This window comes from Danio rerio, chromosome 3 (assembly GCF_049306965.1).
Source record: "Danio rerio strain Tuebingen ecotype United States chromosome 3, GRCz12tu, whole genome shotgun sequence".
Lineage (NCBI taxonomy): Eukaryota > Metazoa > Chordata > Actinopteri > Cypriniformes > Danionidae > Danio > Danio rerio.
In genome coordinates, this window is record NC_133178.1 from 54,644,996 (window position 1) to 54,667,535 (window position 22,540).

Here is a 22,540-nt window from a genome sequence, read left to right on the forward strand (position 1 = left end):
ATTAAGAGAATATAAGTATAGTCCTGTTAGACCGTGCACTGCAGCGCAGAGTGTGAAGCAAAAGTAGATTCAATACGCCCTTAATGCTTTTGCGCCCTAGCGCTTCAGACTTTGCGCCTAGATTGTTAAAATAGAGCCCTTTAACTTAAACATTTACCTGGAGGACAAGAACATTATAGGCACTTGAATTTGATGTAGGACTGGCTTATGACAATAGATAAGACTTAGAATATGATAGAATAAGAATAAGATGAGTAAATGCAGGTTCAGGGTTAAAATCTGGGTTGAATATCTGATAACAAAAGCAGTTATCCCAAATGAACATGAACTGAACATGTTTTAGTTTTAAGTGTAGTATGTAAGATTGACAGCCAATTGTTGTTGTACTAGGTATTCAAAATCAAAACAAAATCAAATATAATAGGTGTAGGTAGGAATATTTTCTATGTTGAAGGAGTTTTTGTTCAAACTGTCACCTGATATTTCTATTTCTTTTGGCTGAACAACAGCATAAAGTACTGTACTTGACAACAGTCACCTCCAGCCTGATCTCACGAGAAAATGATTTTACGTTTTGGCAGTTTAGCAGCTAATTCATTTGAATTCGTACAAGTTCAGTCGTACGAAATTGTACGATTTTAAAAAGGAGGTGTGGCACCTAACCCTACCCCTAAAGCCAACAGTCATTGGGTGATGAGCAAATTGTACTAAATTGAACGAATTAGATCGTACGAATTCATACGAATTAGCCACTAAATCAAAAAGTTATGAATTGCTCTGAGACTGTTGTCACCCCAGGTACTGATTGTGCTTCTTTAGTATTAAATGCTACCAATGTAAGTTTAAATGCCATTTTACGTGATATTTCTTGCCATATTGAAAGCAGCAGATATAACAGTTTATGAAATAATAAAATAATATTTACTGTAAAAAAATTAACAACACTAATAACAAATACTGTACCAGACACTTATCATGTACTTTTAATAAAGTTTAAGTATATTTTAAGTTAAGGTATAAAGTTAGAATAATTAGATTATGATTTCAATGAAGTGCAGTAAGTGCACTGTTCTGTGCATCTGAATGACTGTATTTAAGTTTCTGTCGTGTTGCTTCTGGTGCAGACAGTCAAATTGCTTGTTGCTAGAATCGGGTTCAGTCTCGTGTTGTCAGGATATGGTGTTACAGGACCTGTTTCAGTAAAGAGGTTCAACCTACTCTGAGTTTGAACTTGAATTCTGAGCTGCTTTACTGAGAGATTAAAAGAGATTAACCCTTTATGCACAAGCTATAAAATAGATATAGTAAATTAACCTTAGACGGGTCACTTTAGACCCATGTTTTCAGAACAGCCGATCTGAGTTAGGTCAATCAATATGAGTAGACCAACTCAGAGAGGACATACGCCGCGACTATAAAAAGGCATTATCAATGGAGCTCAGATATTACGAGTGACCATGGCAACATCTGAAAAAAAAAAACAGATGAGCATTTCTTTGTCCAGTTGAACTTGATGTGCTCATGCAAAGTTATAGCTAATATGAGCAAATATTTAAAAAGTAACACCACTGCAACAGTGAAGCAGAGACAGTTAGAATGGGAAAGCATAGCTTTGCAAGTTAATGCACGAGTTTACATTTAAAGTGTTTAAATATTTAGGTATATTAAAAAAGTAATAAAATGTGTGACATTTATTGACTTTTCTCTTGAAAAAGTGGGGAATTGGCCATAATTTGAAAGCTATTTCAAATGTAATTGCATTAAATTACATAACAGGATGCTGCATAGTTTCTTAAACAAATTTGACAAAACAAGACTGCATATAACCTCAACTTAACATTCAGCGGAGATGTTTAATTTAAGGCTTCCACTTTTACACATTGATCTATTTAAGATAACAGTACTTAACAGTAATAGCTGAGTTTTTAATAGATTTATAAGTGCACTTGTGTCTGCATTTATTGTTGATCAAATGGTCGAGGTTGATATGAGATTTAGAATGTAAGCAGTACTAAAAAATAGTTTTTAGAACGATTAATAATTCTATTAATCTAGTTAGAGTACATGTCCTGTCAAAGGTCAGAGACTTTAAGCTAATTATTCATTAAAAAAGGACAAGCCTTTCTCGTTACTTTGTTGTTCTTGCGACTGAAATGTAGGCAATGTTTACATCCAAAAATGCTAATTAAATGTATGTGCAAAACTGAAATATTGCATAAAAGACGTGTGATTTAAAGCAGCGTTTCCATCCAACCAATCAAAGAGAACAAAATCGTCACTTCCTGATTAACTGGGGCCAAATATCAACAGTAAAAACTGAATTAACTTCGATAGAAGAAGCTGCATGAATCTTTTCTTTTTTAATAGATGACAAGGAACTAGTGGTGGCGTTTGAAGCCATAAGAAGCCATAAAATGAATGAATGAGTTTTCCACAAATGTTTTTATGCCTATTTTCATACCTAGGTTAAAACCTGCTCCTGACCAGGTTAGGTTCACAGAGTAAGTTACCACAGTAACTGACTCTGAGTTAAAGTTACCTCTCTTTCAGAAACAGACTTGACTTACCCTGCCATTTTTGAAATGGAAAACCCAGAGTTTCTCTCATTTCAAGGTTAACATACTCAGAGTTTTCACTTAACCTCCTTTCTGAAATGGGGCCACAATGTAACCTGCTCAACTAATGTTTACGCTTATAATATTTAAAAAATTTGCTAATCAATAACCAACCTAATTTGGATTTAACTGCGAATGTGCATCTCATTTCAGAAGCTGCTGTTGTCTTGCAAAGGTTGCGTTTTCAGTCTCAACCGCATGACAAATGAAATTAGCTGTTTTCCACCAAGGCAACCCAGAGTGCTGAAATAGGATTGGCTAAACTGGCAGTAGGCAGGTTATAGAGACCAAAACAAAGACAGGCATTCTGACATGAACGCACATTTTCAAAGGAGAATAACTGACTTTAGCATTTTTTTTCAGATAAACAAATATGTCCACTTAACATGTTTCTTAAATTTCTGAAAACATATTGTGGTAAAAAAAAATATATAAATAACTAGCCTTATGGGTCAGGGAGTGTTTCAAAGAAAAGCAAAGAGATACAGTAAACTGCAACAACCAAACAGGAAGAAACACAGGAAATGTAAGTTCAGATGAACAGGAGCATGATGCATTGCAAACTATTTAAAAGAGTATGCATGAAGTCAAGGGTTCTCAAGTGCATATATGTTTCCTAACATGATGAATCATTATGTAGAACAGAGCTACAGACACACACATACTGTATACACACAACAACTGTCACTTTATTAGGTACACCTTGCCTTCAGATCAGGTTTAATAATGTGCTGGAGACGTTCCTCTAAAATTGGTCTGTTGACAATAGAAAGATGCTCTATTGAGATCTGCTGACTATGGAATCCATTAGCGTCTAAGGAACTCACTGTCACATTCTAGAATGAGGTGAGTTTTGAGACATTGTGCAATGTCTTGATGAAAGCAGACTTCAGATGCAGTTAACAAGACATTTTTACCACACTAAAAGCATTTAGTTACTTTAAAATAAGTGAGTAAACCCTGTTAGGTTAAGTAGACTTAATTATTTATATAATTATGCGCATCATTTGATTACACTTGACTTGTTTGAGCTTGTCTTTTGAATGAGGCATTATTACAGAGTTTCAGACTGAGGTTCAGGATATCCTTTAAAAATAGTAGGGGTGTGTCCTCAGTATTCCTGGTCACATTTTCCCACTGGCCCTTTTTACCATCCCCATATCATAGTTGACTTCATCACTCTGTTTCCACTCCACCTACAAGCGGGTGTGTGATGTGCTGAAAAGTTTGAAAAGGTGTACCTTATAAAGTGGCAAATATGATTTCAATACACGTTGTGTACTTCTTTCTGTTGCACAGATATATAAATTGTTTAAATATGAAATAAAAATTGACAGCTGACAATTTGCATTTAAGTAATAAAAAAAGGCCTGTACATAAATATTAGTGTGCTAAATTAGGGTAAAAGTGTACATTTAATATTTTAAGTACACCTCAAAGTCTTTACTGCTACACTCCATGCCACCATGAAACCTGTTTTTTTTTTTTTTTTCTCTCTTACATTATTCATGACATTTAAAGTGGGGGCTGGATTGCACTGACAAACTCCTGCAGAATCAGAGAGACAGGCAGACAGTCTGTATAAGCTGTTCATTTTTCTTCATCTGCAGCTCTGTTTCCACTCTCTGAGCATGATGCACATCTACCTGCTGAGTCTGGGTAAGTCTCACTTTTTATCAATGAACAGATGTTTGTAGAAATTTTTTGAAAGTACTAGACTAAGTATAGTAGGTTGGAAACAAAATTCAGGTGATCTTGAGCTTGGCTCAATGTTTTGGTTGCGCAGGCAGCATTTTAGCGTTCACTAAAATGAGCAATTCATGCAGTTTGGACAATATATGTACTATAGTTATTATATACATATATATATGGTGGTACATATATATATATATATATATATATATATATATATATATATATATATATATATATATATATATATGGTGGTATATATATATATGGTGGTATATATATATATATATATATATATATATATATATATATATATATATATATATATATATATATATATATATATATATATATATATTACATGGAGGAGTTTACTTCTAAAATGAAGGAAATGTTACTATTTTACACTTTGTCCGTTTAGTGGCTAATTTATACAAATTCATAAAAGTTCAGTTGTAAGAAAATGTACGATTTTTAAAAGGAGTCATGGCACTAAATCTAACCTCTAAACCAAACTGTCAGTGGGATGAGCAAATTGTACTAAATTGTACAAGTGAGATAACGCTAAAAGTTACACTACATCAAAATATTATGAACTGGTGTGTGATAGCGCTGATCATTTCTTTTATAGAGTGTCAAATCAGCAACTATGTTGAATATCTCATGGTCATTTTGGTGGCAAATTTCAACCCAAGACATTAAGCGGCTGCTTTTAGCCGAGCAACTAAAAGTCAGATATGATATTAATCTGATCCATGAGGCATAAGTTGCTTATGCAACACAGGATAATAAGGGTATATTATACCTGTTCTTCTTTTATGATGAATAGTAAACTGTAAAACATGTTTCGCAAAATATGTTTTGTCTCTGTTATGTTGTTTCCACTGTTTTGGTGATAATGCATTGTATATGAATCTCAGAGTGCAGCTGAATGATGCTCCATAACCTTCCCATATAAGCAAACAACACACAGCTCTGGGTACATTTAAAGTTATCAAATTCACTTTTTCATTTTTATCACAAGTTTGTGTTTATGTGTCCTTAGCTTAAGGCAATCATGATTGCTGCAGCCTTTGGAAGTGTGCTGAACTAATTTTCATCATTGTCTTTTTACTTCAACCCATATGGTGATCATGGTGTGAACATGTGTATGTATTAAATGCCAGTTAACATATATGAAAATATATGTTCAAATTTAACATTTCTAATGACTTCATAATTTATATTAGCATATACAGTTAAGGGGTAAATTATTAGCCCTCCTGTGAAATATTTATTCTTTTTCAAATATTTCTCAAATGATGTTTAATGGAGCAAGGACATTTTCACAGTAGTTCCAAATAATGGTATTATTATAAGTAAAATGAATATTAATATTATTTATTATTGTAATATTATAAATGTTTTTGTTTGTTTTATGGAATAAAATCAGTTTTTATTTTTTAAACCACTTTAAGATCAATATTATTAGCCCTCTTAAGCGATATGTTTCCCAATTGTCTATTGAATAAACCTAATTAACCTAACTTACCTAGCTAATTAACCCAGTTAAGCCTTACGATTTCACTTTAAGTTAAATACTGTATCTTGAAAATATGTAGTTAAATATTATGTGTTGTCATCATGGCACAGACAAAATGAGTTATTAGGAATTTATTAAAGTATGTTTAGAAATGTATTGTGAAAAAAAAAATCTCTGTTTAACAAAACTTGAGGAAAAATAAAATAATTAAAAATTTTACAGAATGGCTAATAATTGCGACTTAAGCTATGCGTTAGTATATAAAGAGCTTCAAAACAAAAGAAACTTTCAGAATTGACATTTTGAGTGTTACATGGGTCCTTGTATCATCCGTTCTTTTGATTATTCCTTTTATTACGGAAAACGAAACATCAGAAAAACGATGAATATTTTGTTTTTCTGTTTATTCTGTAGGCAGAAAAAATGGAAACTCATCTGTTATTCTGCTTATTAACTTAAAACGAAATATTAAAACAAACACAAAACCAAAACGAAATAATGAGTCAAAAAATGGTGTACTTATTTGTTTATTCGTTTGATCAAAAAATTTAACACAGCGTGGCCGTGCATCTTTTATTTTCTGGTTTTAAACTGAATAAAGGAAAGGAAGAAAACGGCAGTTTTTCGTTTTTTCTTTTGCTAACAAAAAAACGAGATTTTGGCTGGATTTTCGTTTTTTGATTTAGGGTAGGAAAACAAATAAATGAGTTTAAAGTTCATTATACAAATGTAGGCGGCGCTGAAACGCCAACTTTCCTCTCATTGGTCAACCAAATCTGAGCTTGTGATGTCGCCCTCAAAATAAAAGCCCTGCACCCAGGCTTTTTATTATTATTATTTAATTATAAATAAACGAAGTTTATATTCTATCATTTGAACCACACACAGTTAGCAGGTTTACACTCATTGCGTATGTATAAATTAAATAAAAACATAAATTAGTAGTATTATTAAACATTTGCCATTAAAATAAATTCATAGTTCGGAGCCAAACTTGCTGCTGTGCACCTGATGCTGAGCAAAGATAGCCATTTCCGAGCAGCACCTGGTTTGCATGTACTAGGCAGTGGCGGTTCTAGACCACTGGTGGGTCCGGGCAGGGGCCACTTGCACTATTAGGGTGCACACTTTAACATACATCAAAAACTGCTTCAACAATTATTCTGTCATTTTTTTCAAGCATCACTCTGCAGTCTCAATAATCAAGATAATTAAATAACTTAAAATAATCTGCCATGTTAATTTATTTGACAAGTATCTTTGTATTGTAGTATAACACTTTTCTAACATTCAAGTACATCAAGGCACATTTTTACATCTGTAAACTTTAACAGATGCACTTGAAGTCATTTTTTGCCCTCCCATTTATATAAAATAATGTTTTCCGAGTGATCTTTAACAAACCAAGGAGATTTTCACACTATAAAACAAAAATATTTCTTCTGAAGTCATAGTGAGTCTTATTTCTTACAGTTTGTATTGAATAAAAGCAGTTTTTAATAACAATAAAAAACATTTTTAAAATCAGTATTATTAGCTTGCTTATTTACTGTGTATTTGTTTAATTGTCTACACCACAAACCAGTTATACAATAACTTGACTTCCAACTCTCCTAAAGTTACCATAACATAAGTCCTAAATTACATCTGAATCTGAATCAAAGACTGTAGAGGGGACTAAAAGGGATTTGTCTGCAAAATAACTAAATCTTATACACTAACCATGACTATGGGAAAGATAAAAAAGTAGGCTAGTTATTAGAACTTAGTTAGTTAAACTATAATGTTAAAAGCGTGCTGTAAATGTGTTGAAGATTCGTGCGTTAGGTTATGTCACGACTGAGAACACAAATGAATGAAGGCAAAACTAAATGAGTTTAATATGACGTTTACATGAGCGTGACTGAAAACTACATTGATCAATGTGTTTCATTAATCTGTTCTCCGGGACTTAGAGACTGTATGTACATTTAAGACTGCATTTCCTAACGTAAAAAACTATGTACACTCATCGTCTGATTAATAATAATATAGCCGAGGACTTCCTATATTAAATGCTTTAAATCGCTATTAAAAACAAAATTTTAATACAATCAAAAGTGGACATTATGATAGTTTTCACGATTCTGACGAATGCGGGAAACAGAGCGCGAGTGTGCAAAAAAGGAGAAAGCGAGTGGGCGCAACACCGAGAGCGCACCAAAGAAGAGAGACCGAGCGCACGCGACACCGAGCGCGTGCAATCTCCGCTGTCTGCCACGGATGGCTGATCTCGCTTCTCAGAGGCATTTTGACAAAAATGCGCGTCCAAATTTAGGGGGGCCAGAAGGCTTAGTCTATTCCGCGCTCCAGCGGGCGCATAAAACTTGCGCTAGCAAGAACAGCGATTATGAATGTTTTGGGGGAAAAGAAAACGTTTAAATTAATTTGTTAATAAAATAGTGAAGCATTATTCTCAGTCAGTGTTGGCTGAAAAAAAATCAAGATTACCAATGCTGCATACATTTCAAGGATTTTGTTTAATTTTCAGCTCATTGCTGTGACGCGCCATATTTCACAGAGGCTGCAGAAAGCGCGTCTTGCTTATTTTCTCTATTTTATTAAAAGCACAACTTTAATTTTAATGTGAGTGTACACATATTTCCATTCCATGAATATAGGCCTATACAGCCCAGGTTGTAGTATTGCGTAAGTGGGGGGCATTATTTTACAGTGGTAAAGTGGAGCATTTCTTGGCAAATTCATAATGCACCCATTTACCTGCACGTAGGCTTTTAATTATTATTATTATTATTATTATTATTATTATTATGCAATTATATAAACTAAGTTAACACATTCTATCTATTTGAACCACACACAGTTAGCAGGCTTACATTCATTGCGTATCTATAAATTAGGCTATTTCTAAAAACGTAAATTATTAGACATTTGCCATAAAAATAAATTCATAGTTCTCTACTGAAGAATAAGACAAATGTGTGATTACGATCCTTGCATGAGCAGATCGAAGCATTTATATAACTATAATATTTTTTTAGTTTATAAACTATATATTTTATATAAACTATAAAAATATAAACTATTATAGGCTGCAGATAAATGAAGGCGCCTTGTCTGTTGGCGCGTGCCTCTAAAGAACAGAGTCAGACTACATAATTTTCAAACAAAACTTGATGCTTATTTACATTATCCAAAGACAATCCTTGGATCTGTTGTTGTACTTTTTCTTTTTAATATGAAGTTATTTTCTTAAATGTAGGCCTAGTTGTCCTTCATGCGGTAAAATAACCACAGCCTTTGTATTTGATATATTTGTAAATTGTCCTTCCAGTTTGACACAATGTAAGTAACATTTTGGCCTGTTACTTATTAAACACTGAGTTAGTGAAATCCTTATTTTTCACAGAGAAACAAATCATCCATCCGCAGTTGTGTAGGACTTGTGTGAACAATATACAATCCATGGCCTATTTTTGTTGGAAAATCTTTTTGAAAGGAATTTTGTTTGGTATAATTAATACAATAAAAATAAACAGGAAGAATAACATTTAAGGTGCTTCAAAATAAGATCCGCTATAGGCTGCAGCACCAAAACCCAGTATGTTAAATAAAATTATTTAAAAAAATTAAAGTAAAATATTCACAGTTTCATAGACTGTAGTAGCTATAGCCAAACTTTATTCACTGTAAATGATGAAATCTTCCTTTGCGCCAGTCAGTTTCACCTTTAATCAATTATAATCTTTAATCTTAATCTTAAATAGTAATCTTTAATTTGAATGAGCCAGAACAGCCTTTACAGACTCTATGTAAGACCGAGAAATTATAACTCGGTCTGTGAAAGAGAAACTCTTTGAGAATGGAGATGCATGCTAGATTTGTTTATATCCCAATGTGAATAAGCAACAAGTTTTTATTGAGATTGTGTCCTCTTACTGTTCTTTGATGGACGCGCAGTAAAGCTCTGAATAGGCGCCTTTAGCCTGTAGCTTAGTTTAGATTTTTTACATATTATGTTCCATTACTCTAAATGTATTTTTTATTTATTTATGGCTTATATAAAAATATATAGTTATATAAACGCTTCGCTCTGAATCTGATCATGCATTTTTGCGCATTGATCTAAGGCCTGGCTATTTTAAATAGATCCGTAAATTCTGTATTTTAAAAAATGATCGTTTATAAGGACTAAGCTGTTAATAAATGTAAGTCTTCGAATGGAAAAGTTTTGATTAAAGTCCTGTCGTTTTAAAGATTTTCTACAATTTAGGAAGAATTAGATTAAAGAAAACTTAATTCGCCATAGGCCTGTAGTGCGCTAATGCACTTCCCTTTTTTATTATTTAATGCAATAGTAAAACCATAAAATAAAATGCAAACAGTTAGCAGCACCGAGAAGAGCCAATGTCAAGTTATTAGCGCAACGCACAGACAGCTAGCTCGTCAGTTAGTCTGAACTACAAGCCATTATTTATTGTCAAATAAGTATGTCTTTATTTAGTTCCTTTAAAAATTTATTCATTAATCCAGCGTTTTAGAATTTCTCGAAAGTCTTGTTGAGTGAAGAATACGCGAGAAATATATTGCGGCTCACCTTATATCACCTTGGCTCACCTTATATATATATATATATATATATATATATATATATATATATATATATATATATATATATATATATATATATATATATATATATATACCACAAAATGAAATACCAGATAGGCCCAATGCTACTAACAGCAACAACAACATATAAAATAATAATAATAAGACGGGCGCACTTTGGCGTTGCAATAAAATCTTGAAGATCTTAAAGCCTGCTTCTTTTTGTTTTTAAGGTATTGTTTTCGTTATTACTGATTCAAATTACTGCATGGGAGACGGAGCGGGCTAATCAGGTGCAATCATCGAATATAGGCTATTCAACGCAAGCCGGCGCCTCTGTATTGACTGCATGACTGGATGTGGTGAACTGTCATGATTTTGGCTTTTGCAGGACACTGAGTAATGCTCATCAGAGGGGATTTAGAAGTGGTCAAAGCCACCTGATGAATAAGTGGTGATCACGATACCTGCGCGTATAGCCTATCGATTTGCGACTTGTAAAAAGCATTTATGTCCTTGTCTTTTTATGAGTAATTTTCCGAAACTTTAAAAGCACCATGCATGCGCAAATTGAAAGCCACATACACCTGACTCTTACATTTTTCACGACACACATCTGCCAATTTTATTAATATTATTTAAGTTTTTACGCAATTTAGGTCATTTTAGGTCATTTTAAGTCATAATTTTACATACGTTGTATTGCATTATAGGCCTACTGACCTAAATAAGCTTTTTGCATCACTTTTCATCACGCAGTTTAAACGTTTACAGGCAAATTCCTTTAAATTACTTTTGGTGCAATAAATAAGCCAGAATAGTTGAACGTGTTAACATATTCTTTAAATGTATTTATGACAATTAGTTACTAAACAAGGTAAATCATAATTAATTCGCCAAGAAATGCTCCACTTATATTACCTAGGCTGTATAAGCCTATATCCATGGAATGGAAATATATGTACACTTACATTAACATTAAAGTTGTGCTTTTGTAAAATAGAGAAAATAAGCAAGATGCACTTTCTGCAGCCTCCGTGAAATATGGCGCGTCACAGCAATGAGCTGAAAATTAAACAATAGAAACCCTTATATGCAGCGTTGGTTATCTTAAAATGTTAAGCCAACACTGACTGAGAATAATGCTGCACTAGTTACACGTAGCTACAATAGTTTACACGTTTTCTTTTCCCCCAACACATTCATAATCATTACTCTTGCCAGCGCAAGTTTCATGCGCCCGCTTGAGCGCCGAATAGGCTAAGCCTATGCCGGCGCTTATATAGGCTATGCAAGATGACAATTTGGGTGGCACCACAGCACATGCTGGCACAACCGTGGCTATGCCCCTGCTACAATAACAACAGCAACCACAACAAAATAATAACAAAAAATAATAATAAGATAGGTAGGCTTTGCTGTGCAATAAAATAATATTAATTATCAAATAAATAATTAAAATAGCCAATAGCATATAATTAAAATAGGTTTAAAAAAATGTAAGAAAAATTTAATAGAAATGGTACCATTTGTTATAGCCCCATGATGGGCCGTTTTTTTATTCTAGTCCTTACAACTATTAAAAAACTAAGTAAATAATTATAATAATAATTTTATTATTATTATTATTAGTTATTACTATTATTTAGGCCTACAGCGCATCAGAAATGGCTATCTTTGCTCAGCATCAGGTGCACAGCAGCAAGTTTGGCACCGAACTATGAATTTATTTGAATAGCTAATGTTTAATAATACTACTAATTTACGTTTTTATTTAATTTATACATACGCAATGAGTGTAAACGTGCTAACTGTGTGTGGTTCAAATGATAGAATATAAACTTCGTTTATTTATAATTAAATAATAATAATAAAAAGCCTGCGTGCAGGGCTTTTATTTTGAGGGCGACGTCACAAGCTCAGATTTGGTTGACCAATGAGAGGAAAGTTGGCGTTTCAGCGCCGCCTACATGTGTATAATGAACTTTAAACTCATTTATTCGTTTTCCTACCCTAAATCAAAAAACGAAAATCCAGCCAAAATCTCGTTTTTTTGTTAGCAAAAGAAAAACCGAAAAACTGCCGTTTTCTTCCTTTCCTTTATTCCGTTTAAAACCAGAAAATAAATGATGCACGGCCACACTGTGTTAAATTTTTTGATCAAACGAATAAACAAATAAGTACACCATTTTTTGACTCATTATTTCGTTTTGGTTTTGTGTTTGTTTTAATATTTCGTTTTAAGTTAATAAGCAGAATAACAGATGAGTTTCCGTTTTTTCTGCCTACAGAATAAACAGAAAAACGAAATATTAATCGTTTTTCTGATGTTTCGTTTTCCGTAATAAGAGGAATAATCAAAAGAACGGATGATACACGGACCTACATGCTCCTTAAGTATTAAGAACTTTTTCAAATGGAGAAAGTTGTGGTAATTGTGGAAGTTCTGTTGTTTAATTGGATTGAACATTTCATTTAAACAAAAATTGAAATGCAACCCTTCATCTCTGCTTACTTGCGAATGTATGGGCCTTACTTGCGAAAATGGGCGGCACAGTGTCAGTGGTTAGCATGTTATCTTTGTTGGTTGCTGGTTCCGGCTGGACCAGGAAACATTTCTGTGTGAAGTTTGCATCTTCTCTCTGTATTCATGTGGGTTTCATTTATTTGTGCTTACAGGTCTCCTGTTTGCACTAATAGAGCACAGCATCATGCAAGACTGCTCAGATGGTTATAAAAAACAAAGAGGAAAGTGTGTAGGTATGACTAAAGAAAATATAAAGAAAATAAAGAAGATAATATATAAGAAAATGTTCATCATTACTCTTTTGACAACAACTCTCTACTTTGAGCAACATGCACTTGCTGATATAATGATTATTCACAATTTTTGTCATTTCGGTAGATGAAGATGAGTGTGAGCAAGAACTCATTTGTGGAGAAAATTCAAACTGTTACAACACTGTTGGCAGCTATTACTGTCAGTGTCACACAGGGTTCATACCAGAGGGTACTAAACCAACTGTTAATTTCACACGAGCAGATGGGATTCAGTGCAAAGGTAAAGAAAGCTTGACATGCTACATTTCGCATAACCAGAAGCAGAAACAGCATCTGAATCTGTTATTCTCATTTGATACATCAATGAATGTGTAGATGAAAACACTGATTGTGGCTTCAATGCATAATGTGTGAATACTAGAGGAGGTTTTTATTGCCCATGTAAATCTGGCTTCTTTTCCAGAAGTAGAAACTATATATATTTTAGTAGGACTAGGAGTTCAATGTTTTGGTAAGTTATTGATTCATGGCTTTATATTGGGACGGGAATCAAACCAAGACCCCTTTTTAAACTACGAGCAGTTGCTGGACTCTTAATGTCTATTGAATTTAATATGTTTATTAAACTTTTTTTTAATAAATTCACAGCACAAAACTCTCCTCAGTACTGTCAGTCTGTGCATTAGTGCTGGAGATTTTAGTTGCAGTTAAATTTGCATTGCGTTGGTGACAACCAACTGTTATGAGAATCACTGAATCATTTATTCAGCTGTTTCAAAATAATGTAAAATTATACAAAATAATAGGAAAACCTTAATTATTTCAGGATAATTATCTGTCATCACTTTACAAATATTTCACATAATCAGCAGCAGAAACTCATTTTGTCTCATTTTAGACATCAATGAATATGTGGAGGAAAACAAAAGCTATGTTTACATCCACCTATTTTTATGCACATTTTGCATATGCGCATAAAAAAAAAACTGATAATGGAAATGTCATGATGCGCATACATTTTGAAAAACATATGCGCATAACTGAGTAGGATAAACTTTTTATTCAATAGGAAAAGATGCACATAAACTACGATGGAAACACTTTTACTGCACAAAATTCAAGAATGTGATTTTGTGATTATCGGGACTGCACACATTCCATACATGGATTAAATCAACTATATAGCACCCCCCCACCCCCCATACTTTTTTTTGTATTGTTTAAAATAAGTAAAATAATATTAGACTTTAAAAAACTTTGTTAGGGATCCCTCTGTCCCAACTGTTTTGGAGCATGTTGCAGCCATCAAAATAAAATTGTGTTAATACACCCTTTCCACATTTCCGGGTTTCTCAGCAGCAGAATTCGTCATAGTTAGGTAAACTTAAAGCATAGTGAATGGGAGAATACAACAAATATATATTTCTTACAATTCTATTTCCTGAAATAATAAAAGAAAAACTCTGCGATGGTGTTCCCAATACTTCCCAATCAGACTCCCAATCAGAAAAAAATAAAAATAAAAATAGTGTGAGACTGGTGACTGCAGCCAGAGTAGAGAATAGTGTCAAATCCCATAGTTTTACATACATAAGAAACATAAAAAACAACTCACACATAAGAAACACCTCACATATGCTCTAATTATTATTTTTGTGTGTGTGTGATTTAATGCAAAGATGATATAAATGCGCAAATATGTTTATACTTAAAAAAAATCTAAATATTAAAAACATTCATGGATTTAAGATTACGATGACCGTTAAACCTGCCTTAACAGTCTGGTGAAAAATGTCCATGTTTACAAAATACAATTTACTCGAAACTGGAAACCTTTTGTACATCTGTCGAATAAATAAAGGTTAAAGAAAAACAGCAAATGACATATTCTTGATTTTATTGCATTTTACAAAATGTTCTAACTTTTTTGTAATTGATGTTGCATGTTTTTCAACATGACTAGCAATTTTAAACAAACATATGTAATAATTGTCAGGTGTATTTCATGTGACAGCTGTTTTTCAGAAACAGCATCTGAATCTCTTTTCATCTCATTTCAGACTTCAATGAATGTTTGAATACCAGCATTAATTGTGGTCCAAATGCAGAATGTGTCAATAATGAAGGAGGTTATGCCTGCATATGTAGAACTGGCTACACTCCCAACAATGGAAAGCAGACATTTTTTGTAGGACAAGGAGTTCAGTGTGATGGTAAGAAACTCATATTTTTGTTGGCCTTTTTTAGTACATGATTAAATTCAAGTTTTTATACTTCATGCAGTTAGTGCACTATGAAATTGTGTTTGATACTGTAGAACAAAATTAACACATCCAACGTGCAAAATAAAGATTCTGCCATTAAAAATTAAAACATTTTATTTGTAGTTTAAGTTTAAGTGGAACTTGTTTATAACTACATTTTCATTTACTACAAGTGAACATAATGGTTTGCTGATAGGTAATAGATTTTAATCGTGTGACACATTGTGTACTTTGTAAAAGTGCACTAATCTTATTAAATTATTTTACAAAAGCTCTTAAACTGCTTAAGATTTCTTATTTTGTAAATTGTGAAAGTACACTTTGACATGTAATCTCAGTAATGTTTCAAATTTCTTTAAATTAACTTTTGTGGTAGTTTTGTGGACCAAGCACCAAAATTACAAGAAACATTATTATGCTTAATAGTAGTAGTAGTTGTGGTAGAAGAACAGTGGCGTAAAGTAACTAATTACAAATACTCAAATTACTGTAATTAGCTACTTTTTCTCATGAATTGTAATTTACTGAGTAGTTTAAAAAATGTGTACTTTTACTCTCACTTGAGTACATTTTTAGTGCAGTATCGATACTTTTACTCCACTACTTTTTTTTTTTCCTGTCTATGGGGATTAGAAAAATCAGTCCTGTAATTCCCGCCCAATTAAATCGCACATAGAAGGTAAATTGCCTCAAATGAATTACCTCAAGACATGGGCGATTTATAAATGCAGCAAACTGTCTAGAAGCATTAAAAGGGTCTAAGACGATGTCCAAAATCTTTACACCCATTGACCCAGAGACTGTTTAGATGCATGTGACTGATGAGAAGATGACAGATGTTTATGTATGGGGACTGAAATGGCCTTAAACACCCAACAAGTACAAGACATCAACATGACGTCAGATTGACGTTGAACCCAATGTCGTGGGGACGTTGCATTTTGTTTGGTATTTACTATGATCTTCTATGTAAAGCTGCTTTGACACACTTTTCATTGTAAAAGCACTATACAAATAAAGGTGAATTAAATTGAAAGGAAAATCGGGTTGACGTCAGAACTCAATGTCAGACCAACGTCAATGTCCAACCGAAAACCAACCAAATATCAACGTCTAATGATGCCACAACTTGAAGTTGTGTGAACGTTACCACTATGACGTCTATCAGATGTTGGATTTTGGTTGCCATACCTGATGAATAAATATCAGTCTTTGACATCAATATGATGTTGGTTTAAGATGTTGGCTTGAAGTTGGATATTGGTCACTTACTAACACAACCTAAAATCGACCAAATAACTACGTCATTTAACGTTGTTATTGGACATCAAAATAACCTAAATCTAACTTAATATTAACGTCCTATGTGCCTGCTGGGCAATAAATACATGCATTACAGAATGTTACGTTTACACACATCCACAAATACATGTAAATGAATCAGCTTTTCACAGCGTAATAAACACTACTCATGAGTACTTTTAAAAGGGCTACTTTTTACTCATACTTAGAGTAATATTCACAACAGATACTTTTACTCTACTTGCACTACATTTTTAGGCAAGTAATGGTACTTTTACTGGAGTATGATTTTTCAGTACTCTTTCCACCACTGTAGAAGAACTACTACTACTACTACTAATAATAATAATAAAAACTACTAATACTAACAACAGTGTCACAGGGAGAAGAATCACACGACAAGTGAGAGCTCATATAAATGCCCCGGAGGGTGGTTTATTTACAAGAGGTTTTCCCAGTGGTGAATTCAGGTTGGTGGCTTGTGTGCTCTTTGTGCTCCTTTCCCAGTGTGACAGTGGATTAGTGAAGTGCCTCTGTGATTCCAGCAGGTTCTCAGCTGCTTTCTGGGAAAATAGAGAGAGAGTGAGCGAGTTAGTGCTTGTTCTCATGGAGAGACTTCTCCCTGTTCTGCTGTGTTGCTGCAGTTTAAATGCAAGCTGGCTGATGGTCTGCAGCTGGGGCCAATCAGTCTGAGTTGATGGCATGCAGGTGTTTCTCCTTTGTTTCCTGGGCGACGCTGATGATCCTTTGGGACGCTCGTCACAAACGGTTAATTTTACACAAACTATGGGATGTATAGTATTTAGTGTAAATGTCAAGAAATTTTGATCAATACATTTTATATGAATCAATGAATGTGTGGGGGAAAACTAAAAAATTAGTTGTAAGGCAAGGCAAGTTTATTTGTATAGCACATTTCATACACATTGGCAATTCAAAGTGCTTTACATAAACAGGAATAAAAAAGACAAGTTTAGGAACATAAAATGCAGACTATAAAAATGATTAAAAACAGATAAAAACAAATTAAAATGAGTTAAAATAGGTTATAAAAGAATAAAAAAGAAAACGAAAAACATAATAGTGCGATCTGTCGGACGCAGCACAGTGCTCATTCAGTAAAGGCACAGCTAAACAGATGTGTTTTCAGTCTTGATTTGAATGTGCCTAATGTTGGAGCACATCTGATCATTTCTGGAAGCTGATTCCAGCAGCGAGGAGCGTAATGGCTGAAGGCTGATTTACCCTGCTTTGACTGAACCCTTGGAATTTCTAGTTTATATGATCCTAAAGATCTGAGTGATCTGTTGGGTTTGTATTTAGTGAGCATATCTGTGATGTATTTAGGTCCTTGGCCATTTAGTGATTTATAGACCAGCAATAATACTTTAAAATCTATTCTGAATGTAACTGGCAGCCAGTGTAAAGACCTGAGGACAGGTGTGATGTGCTCTGATTTCCTGCTTCTGGTCAGAATCCTGGCCGCAGCATTCTGGATGAGCTGCAAGTGTCTGACTGTCTTTTTGGGAAGGCCAGTGAGGAGGCCGTTACAGTAATCCACCCTGCTGCTGATAAAAGCATGAACAAGTTTCTTTAAGTCTTTACTGGAAACAAAGCATCTGATTCTTGCTATGTTTTGAGATGATAGTATGCTGATTTACTAACTGCTTTGGCATGACTGTTGAAACTCAGATCTGACTCCAGAGTCACACCAAGATTCTTGACCTTATTTTTTGTCGTTTGACCTTTAGAGCCAAGGTACGCATTCACCTTGAGAACCTCATTTCTGTTCCCGAATGCAATGACTTCAGTTTTCTCTTTGTTTAACTGAAGAAAATGTTGTCACATCCAATTGTTAATTTTATTAATGCATTGGCAGAGGGTGTCAATGGGGCTGTAGTTATTAGGCATTAAGGCTAGGTAGATCTGAGTGTCATCAGCATAGCTGTGGTAGGAGATTTGGTTCTTTCTCATTATTTGGCTCAGGGGGAGCATGTAAAGGTTGAACAGGAGAGGTGCCAGAATCGAACCTTGTGGGACTCCACATGTCATGGGTGTCCACCTAGACCTATGATCACCTTTACAGACATAGTAACCTCTCCCTTCAAGGTAAGATCTGAACCATTTGAGGACCGTGCCAGACAGCCCAACCCAGTTTTCCAGGCTATCCAGAAGTATGCTGTGATCGACAGTGTCAAATGCAGCACTGAGATCGAGCAATACCAGCACTGTTATTTAGACGTATATCATTAATTATCTTTATAAGAGCGCTCTCTGTACTGTGATGTGCTCTGAAACCAGATTGAAAATTGTCTAAACACCCCCTGAAGTTTAAGAACTTGTTGACCTGGTTGAAAACAACTTTTTCAATAATTTTGCCAATGAAAAGGAGATTTGAGATTGGTCTGTAATTGCTCAATAGGGTGTTATCCAGGTTGTTCTTCTTCAAGAGGGGTTTAACAACTGCAGTTTTAAGTTTGGAAAAATCCCTGAGAGAAGTGAAGCATTTACCAATTTTAGGAGATCCATTTCAAAACAGGTAAACACCGTTTTAAAGAATGATGTGGGGAGCGTGTCAAGACTGCAGGTTGATGTTTTTATAATTTGCACGATCTCTTCTAAGATTTTACCGTTAATTGCCATGAAATCAGACATAATGTCTGATTTCTTAAGTTGTGGTTGAGCTTGTTTGACATCAACACAACTTGGCTGATTGGATGAGCTGATTGCCTTTCTGATATTATTGATCTTATCAGTAAAGAAATGAGCAAACTTATTACATTTACTTTCAGAGGGGAGCTCACTGGGAATCCGACTGGGGGGGATTGTGAGTCTCTCTACTGTTGCAAAGAGTGTGCAAGCATTACTTACATTGTTGTTTATAAGATTTAAAAGGAAAGCCTGTCTAGCAGTTTTTAGTTCCACATTAAAAGCATAAAGACTGTCTTTATAGATATTATAATGGATTACTAGTTTCGTCTTTCTCCACATTCGCTCAGCTTTCCTGCATTGTCTTTTCTTCATTTGGACTGCTCTTGAGTTTCTCCAAGGGACTCTCTCTTTGCCAGTTCTCTTTCTAACTTTAACCGGAGCAATGTCATTTAAGACATTCTCAATTTTAGAATTAAACAAATCAAGAAGAGAATCAACAGAATCTGCAGATATACTTGGTGCTAGCGAGATGGCCTTCATAAACTGCTCACTGGTGTTCTCATTTATGCATCTCTTTCTGACAGAGACAGATCTGTCTTTAATAGCTGGAGTGATCAATATATCAAAGAAAATACAGAAATGATCAGATAGTGCAACATCCTTAGCAACAGTTGATGAAATGTGTAAACCCTTAGTTATAGGTAGATCAAGAGTGTGTCCACGATTGTGTGTGGGTCCTTGAACATGCTGAGTCAGATCAAAAGTGTTAAAAACAGTCATCAGTTATTTTACAGCATTGACTTCTGGATTATCAATGTGAATATTAAAATCCCCAGCAATACTAATATAATCAAATTGAGAGGTTACTATTGATAACAGTTCTGTGAAATCATCAATAAAACCTGGAGAATATTTTGGAGGTCTGTAGATAATGATCAGTAAGATGCGTGGAGCACCTTTCAGTGCTATACTCAGATATTCAAAAGACAAATAGTCACCAAATGACACTTGTTTACACTCATATACATCTTTAAACAGGGCAGCGATGCCTCCACCTCTTCTATTAACTCTGCAAACGCTCAAAAAGTCTCCACTTCACTTTCTAATCTGCAATTGCCTCTCTGAATATCACACTAACTGTACCCAAAAAAAAAAAAAAAAACTAATACTACTAATACTTTCCTTCTTAGACTTTACAGACCTGAAACTTGCCTATAGCACTTATTCATTGTTGCTCTTAGTTGTGTAAATTGCTTCCTTGTCCTCATTTGTAAGTCGCTTTGGATAAAAGCGTCTGCTAAATGACTAAATGTAAAAATGTAAATGTAAAAAGTCAAAGTTTAAAGGAGCTGTTTCATTCAGAACAGCTGCGCTACAACTGTCATCCAGCCAAGTTTCATTTAAAAGCATAAAATCAAGGCAATTTGTGTTGATAAAATCATTGACTAAAAGACACCAGATTTGAATGATTTGCTATACGGTCTGAAAGAGTCTTTGGTTTTCTGTCACGTGATAAGACACATATCTGCGTAGAGATCTGTAAACATCTGATAAAGACACTGTTATCTAAGCAGGCACCCAAGACACATCAATGGCAGTTTTTAAGTTAACCAGCTAAAGATGAGGTGTTTTTTGGGACCTTTTTGAGGCCTCTCCTAGGTGTAGGGCGAGGTGGGCTTAGAGATGGGCGTGAGGCTTGCTGATTTTTGGTTGCTAACTGGGGGCTAGCAGCAATGGAGTGTGAGAGTTTAATTCCAGCACACACCAGTTCCTCCATCTTTTTTGAAAAATCCAAGAGAGGCGAGCAAGGTGACAATGAGAACGTGTCCGGTGACAGAGGCTGTGGGTCTGGGGTTTCTGGCTGCTGAGATATGTTTACCTGGCTGTTTTCCTGGGGATCATCCATGAGTCCTGAGACTGCTGAGACTCGATGCTGTTCTGATGCATCACAATCTGCCTGTGTTGAGCTCAGTGTTTAGTCTTTTCATGTTACATGTTTTCTGCAGCCATGCATTTAGACCAAGGAGCCTTGAAAACATATTTGTCCCTCTTGCAGGGAGTGGTCCACTGATGAACGGCTGAATTTTCAATCTTTCAACTGTTTCTAAAAGCTCACAGAAATCTTTCTTGAGCAGTTCTGACTGTTCCTTTCGAATATCATTCTTCCCCACATGGATGATAATCCGTTTTGCAGTCTTATGTTTCCATAATATGTTCTCAAGTTCTTTATTTATATCAGAAACTGTAGCATGAGAAAAGCAGTATGTCATGTTATCTCTGCTCCTAAAATTTTTGATTATTAAGTCTCCAACAATCAATATTCTTATCTCTGTTGCGATCGGAGCAGAATGCCGCTGTCTAGTTAGCCTTGAGCCTCTGTTCAGAGCAAAGTTAATTGCTGAGTCATGCGATCTCTGTCCAACTGCATTTGGGGATTCTTCACCTTTACATTCTTCACCCGTGTATCTGGAAAGTATTCATAGTGCTTCACTTTTTAAAAAAAAAAAATTGTTACAGCATTATTCCAAAATTTCCTTTGCTCAATATTTTGTTGATGCACCTTAGGCAGCAGTTACAGCCTCACGCCTTTTTGAATATGATGCCTCCAGCTTGGCACACCTGTCTTTGGGAATGTTTGCCCATTTCTCTTTGCAGTACCTCTCAAGCTCTATCAGGTTGGATGGAAAGCAATGGTGTACAGCCATTTTCAGATCTCTCCAGAGATATTCAATAGGAATTAGGTCTGGGCTCTGGAAGGGCCACTCAAGGACATTCTCCAAGTTGTTGTGAAGCCACTCCATTGACATTTTGGCAGTGTGCTTTGGGTCATTGTCCTGCTGGAAGATGAATCGTCACCCCAGTCTGAGGTCAAGAGCACTCTGAAGCAGGTTTTCATTCAGGATGTCTCTGTACATTGTTGCAGTTCCTGCTGCTGAAAAACATCCCCTTAGCCTGATGTTGCCACCACCATGCTTCACTGTAGAGATAGTATTAGCCTGGTGATGGGTACCTGGTTATGTCCAAGCGTAACGCCTTGCATTCAGTCCAAAGAGTGTAATTTCTGTCTCATCAGACCAGAGAATTTAGTTTTTCATGGTCTT

At 34.7% G+C, this 22,540-nt stretch overlaps 1 protein-coding gene across 2 annotated transcripts in view; it reads left to right on the forward strand.

Moving 5' to 3' along the window:
• adgre14 (adhesion G protein-coupled receptor E14) overlaps positions 1–22,540 on the forward strand; it is a 53,791-nt gene that overhangs the window by 2,914 nt on the left and 28,337 nt on the right. The window contains exons 2-5 of one of the 2 annotated variants that reach the window (XM_073945036.1): positions 4,137–4,274; positions 13,120–13,200; positions 13,346–13,501; positions 15,282–15,434. In XM_073945036.1, coding sequence (XP_073801137.1) covers positions 4,247–4,274; positions 13,120–13,200; positions 13,346–13,501; positions 15,282–15,434 — 418 coding nt within the window. In that variant the 5' untranslated portion in view covers positions 4,137–4,246. Of the gene's footprint in view, positions 1–4,136; positions 4,275–13,119; positions 13,201–13,345; positions 13,502–15,281; positions 15,435–22,540 lie in introns of those variants that run through there. The other variant, XM_021474744.3, reaches the window with a different exon arrangement.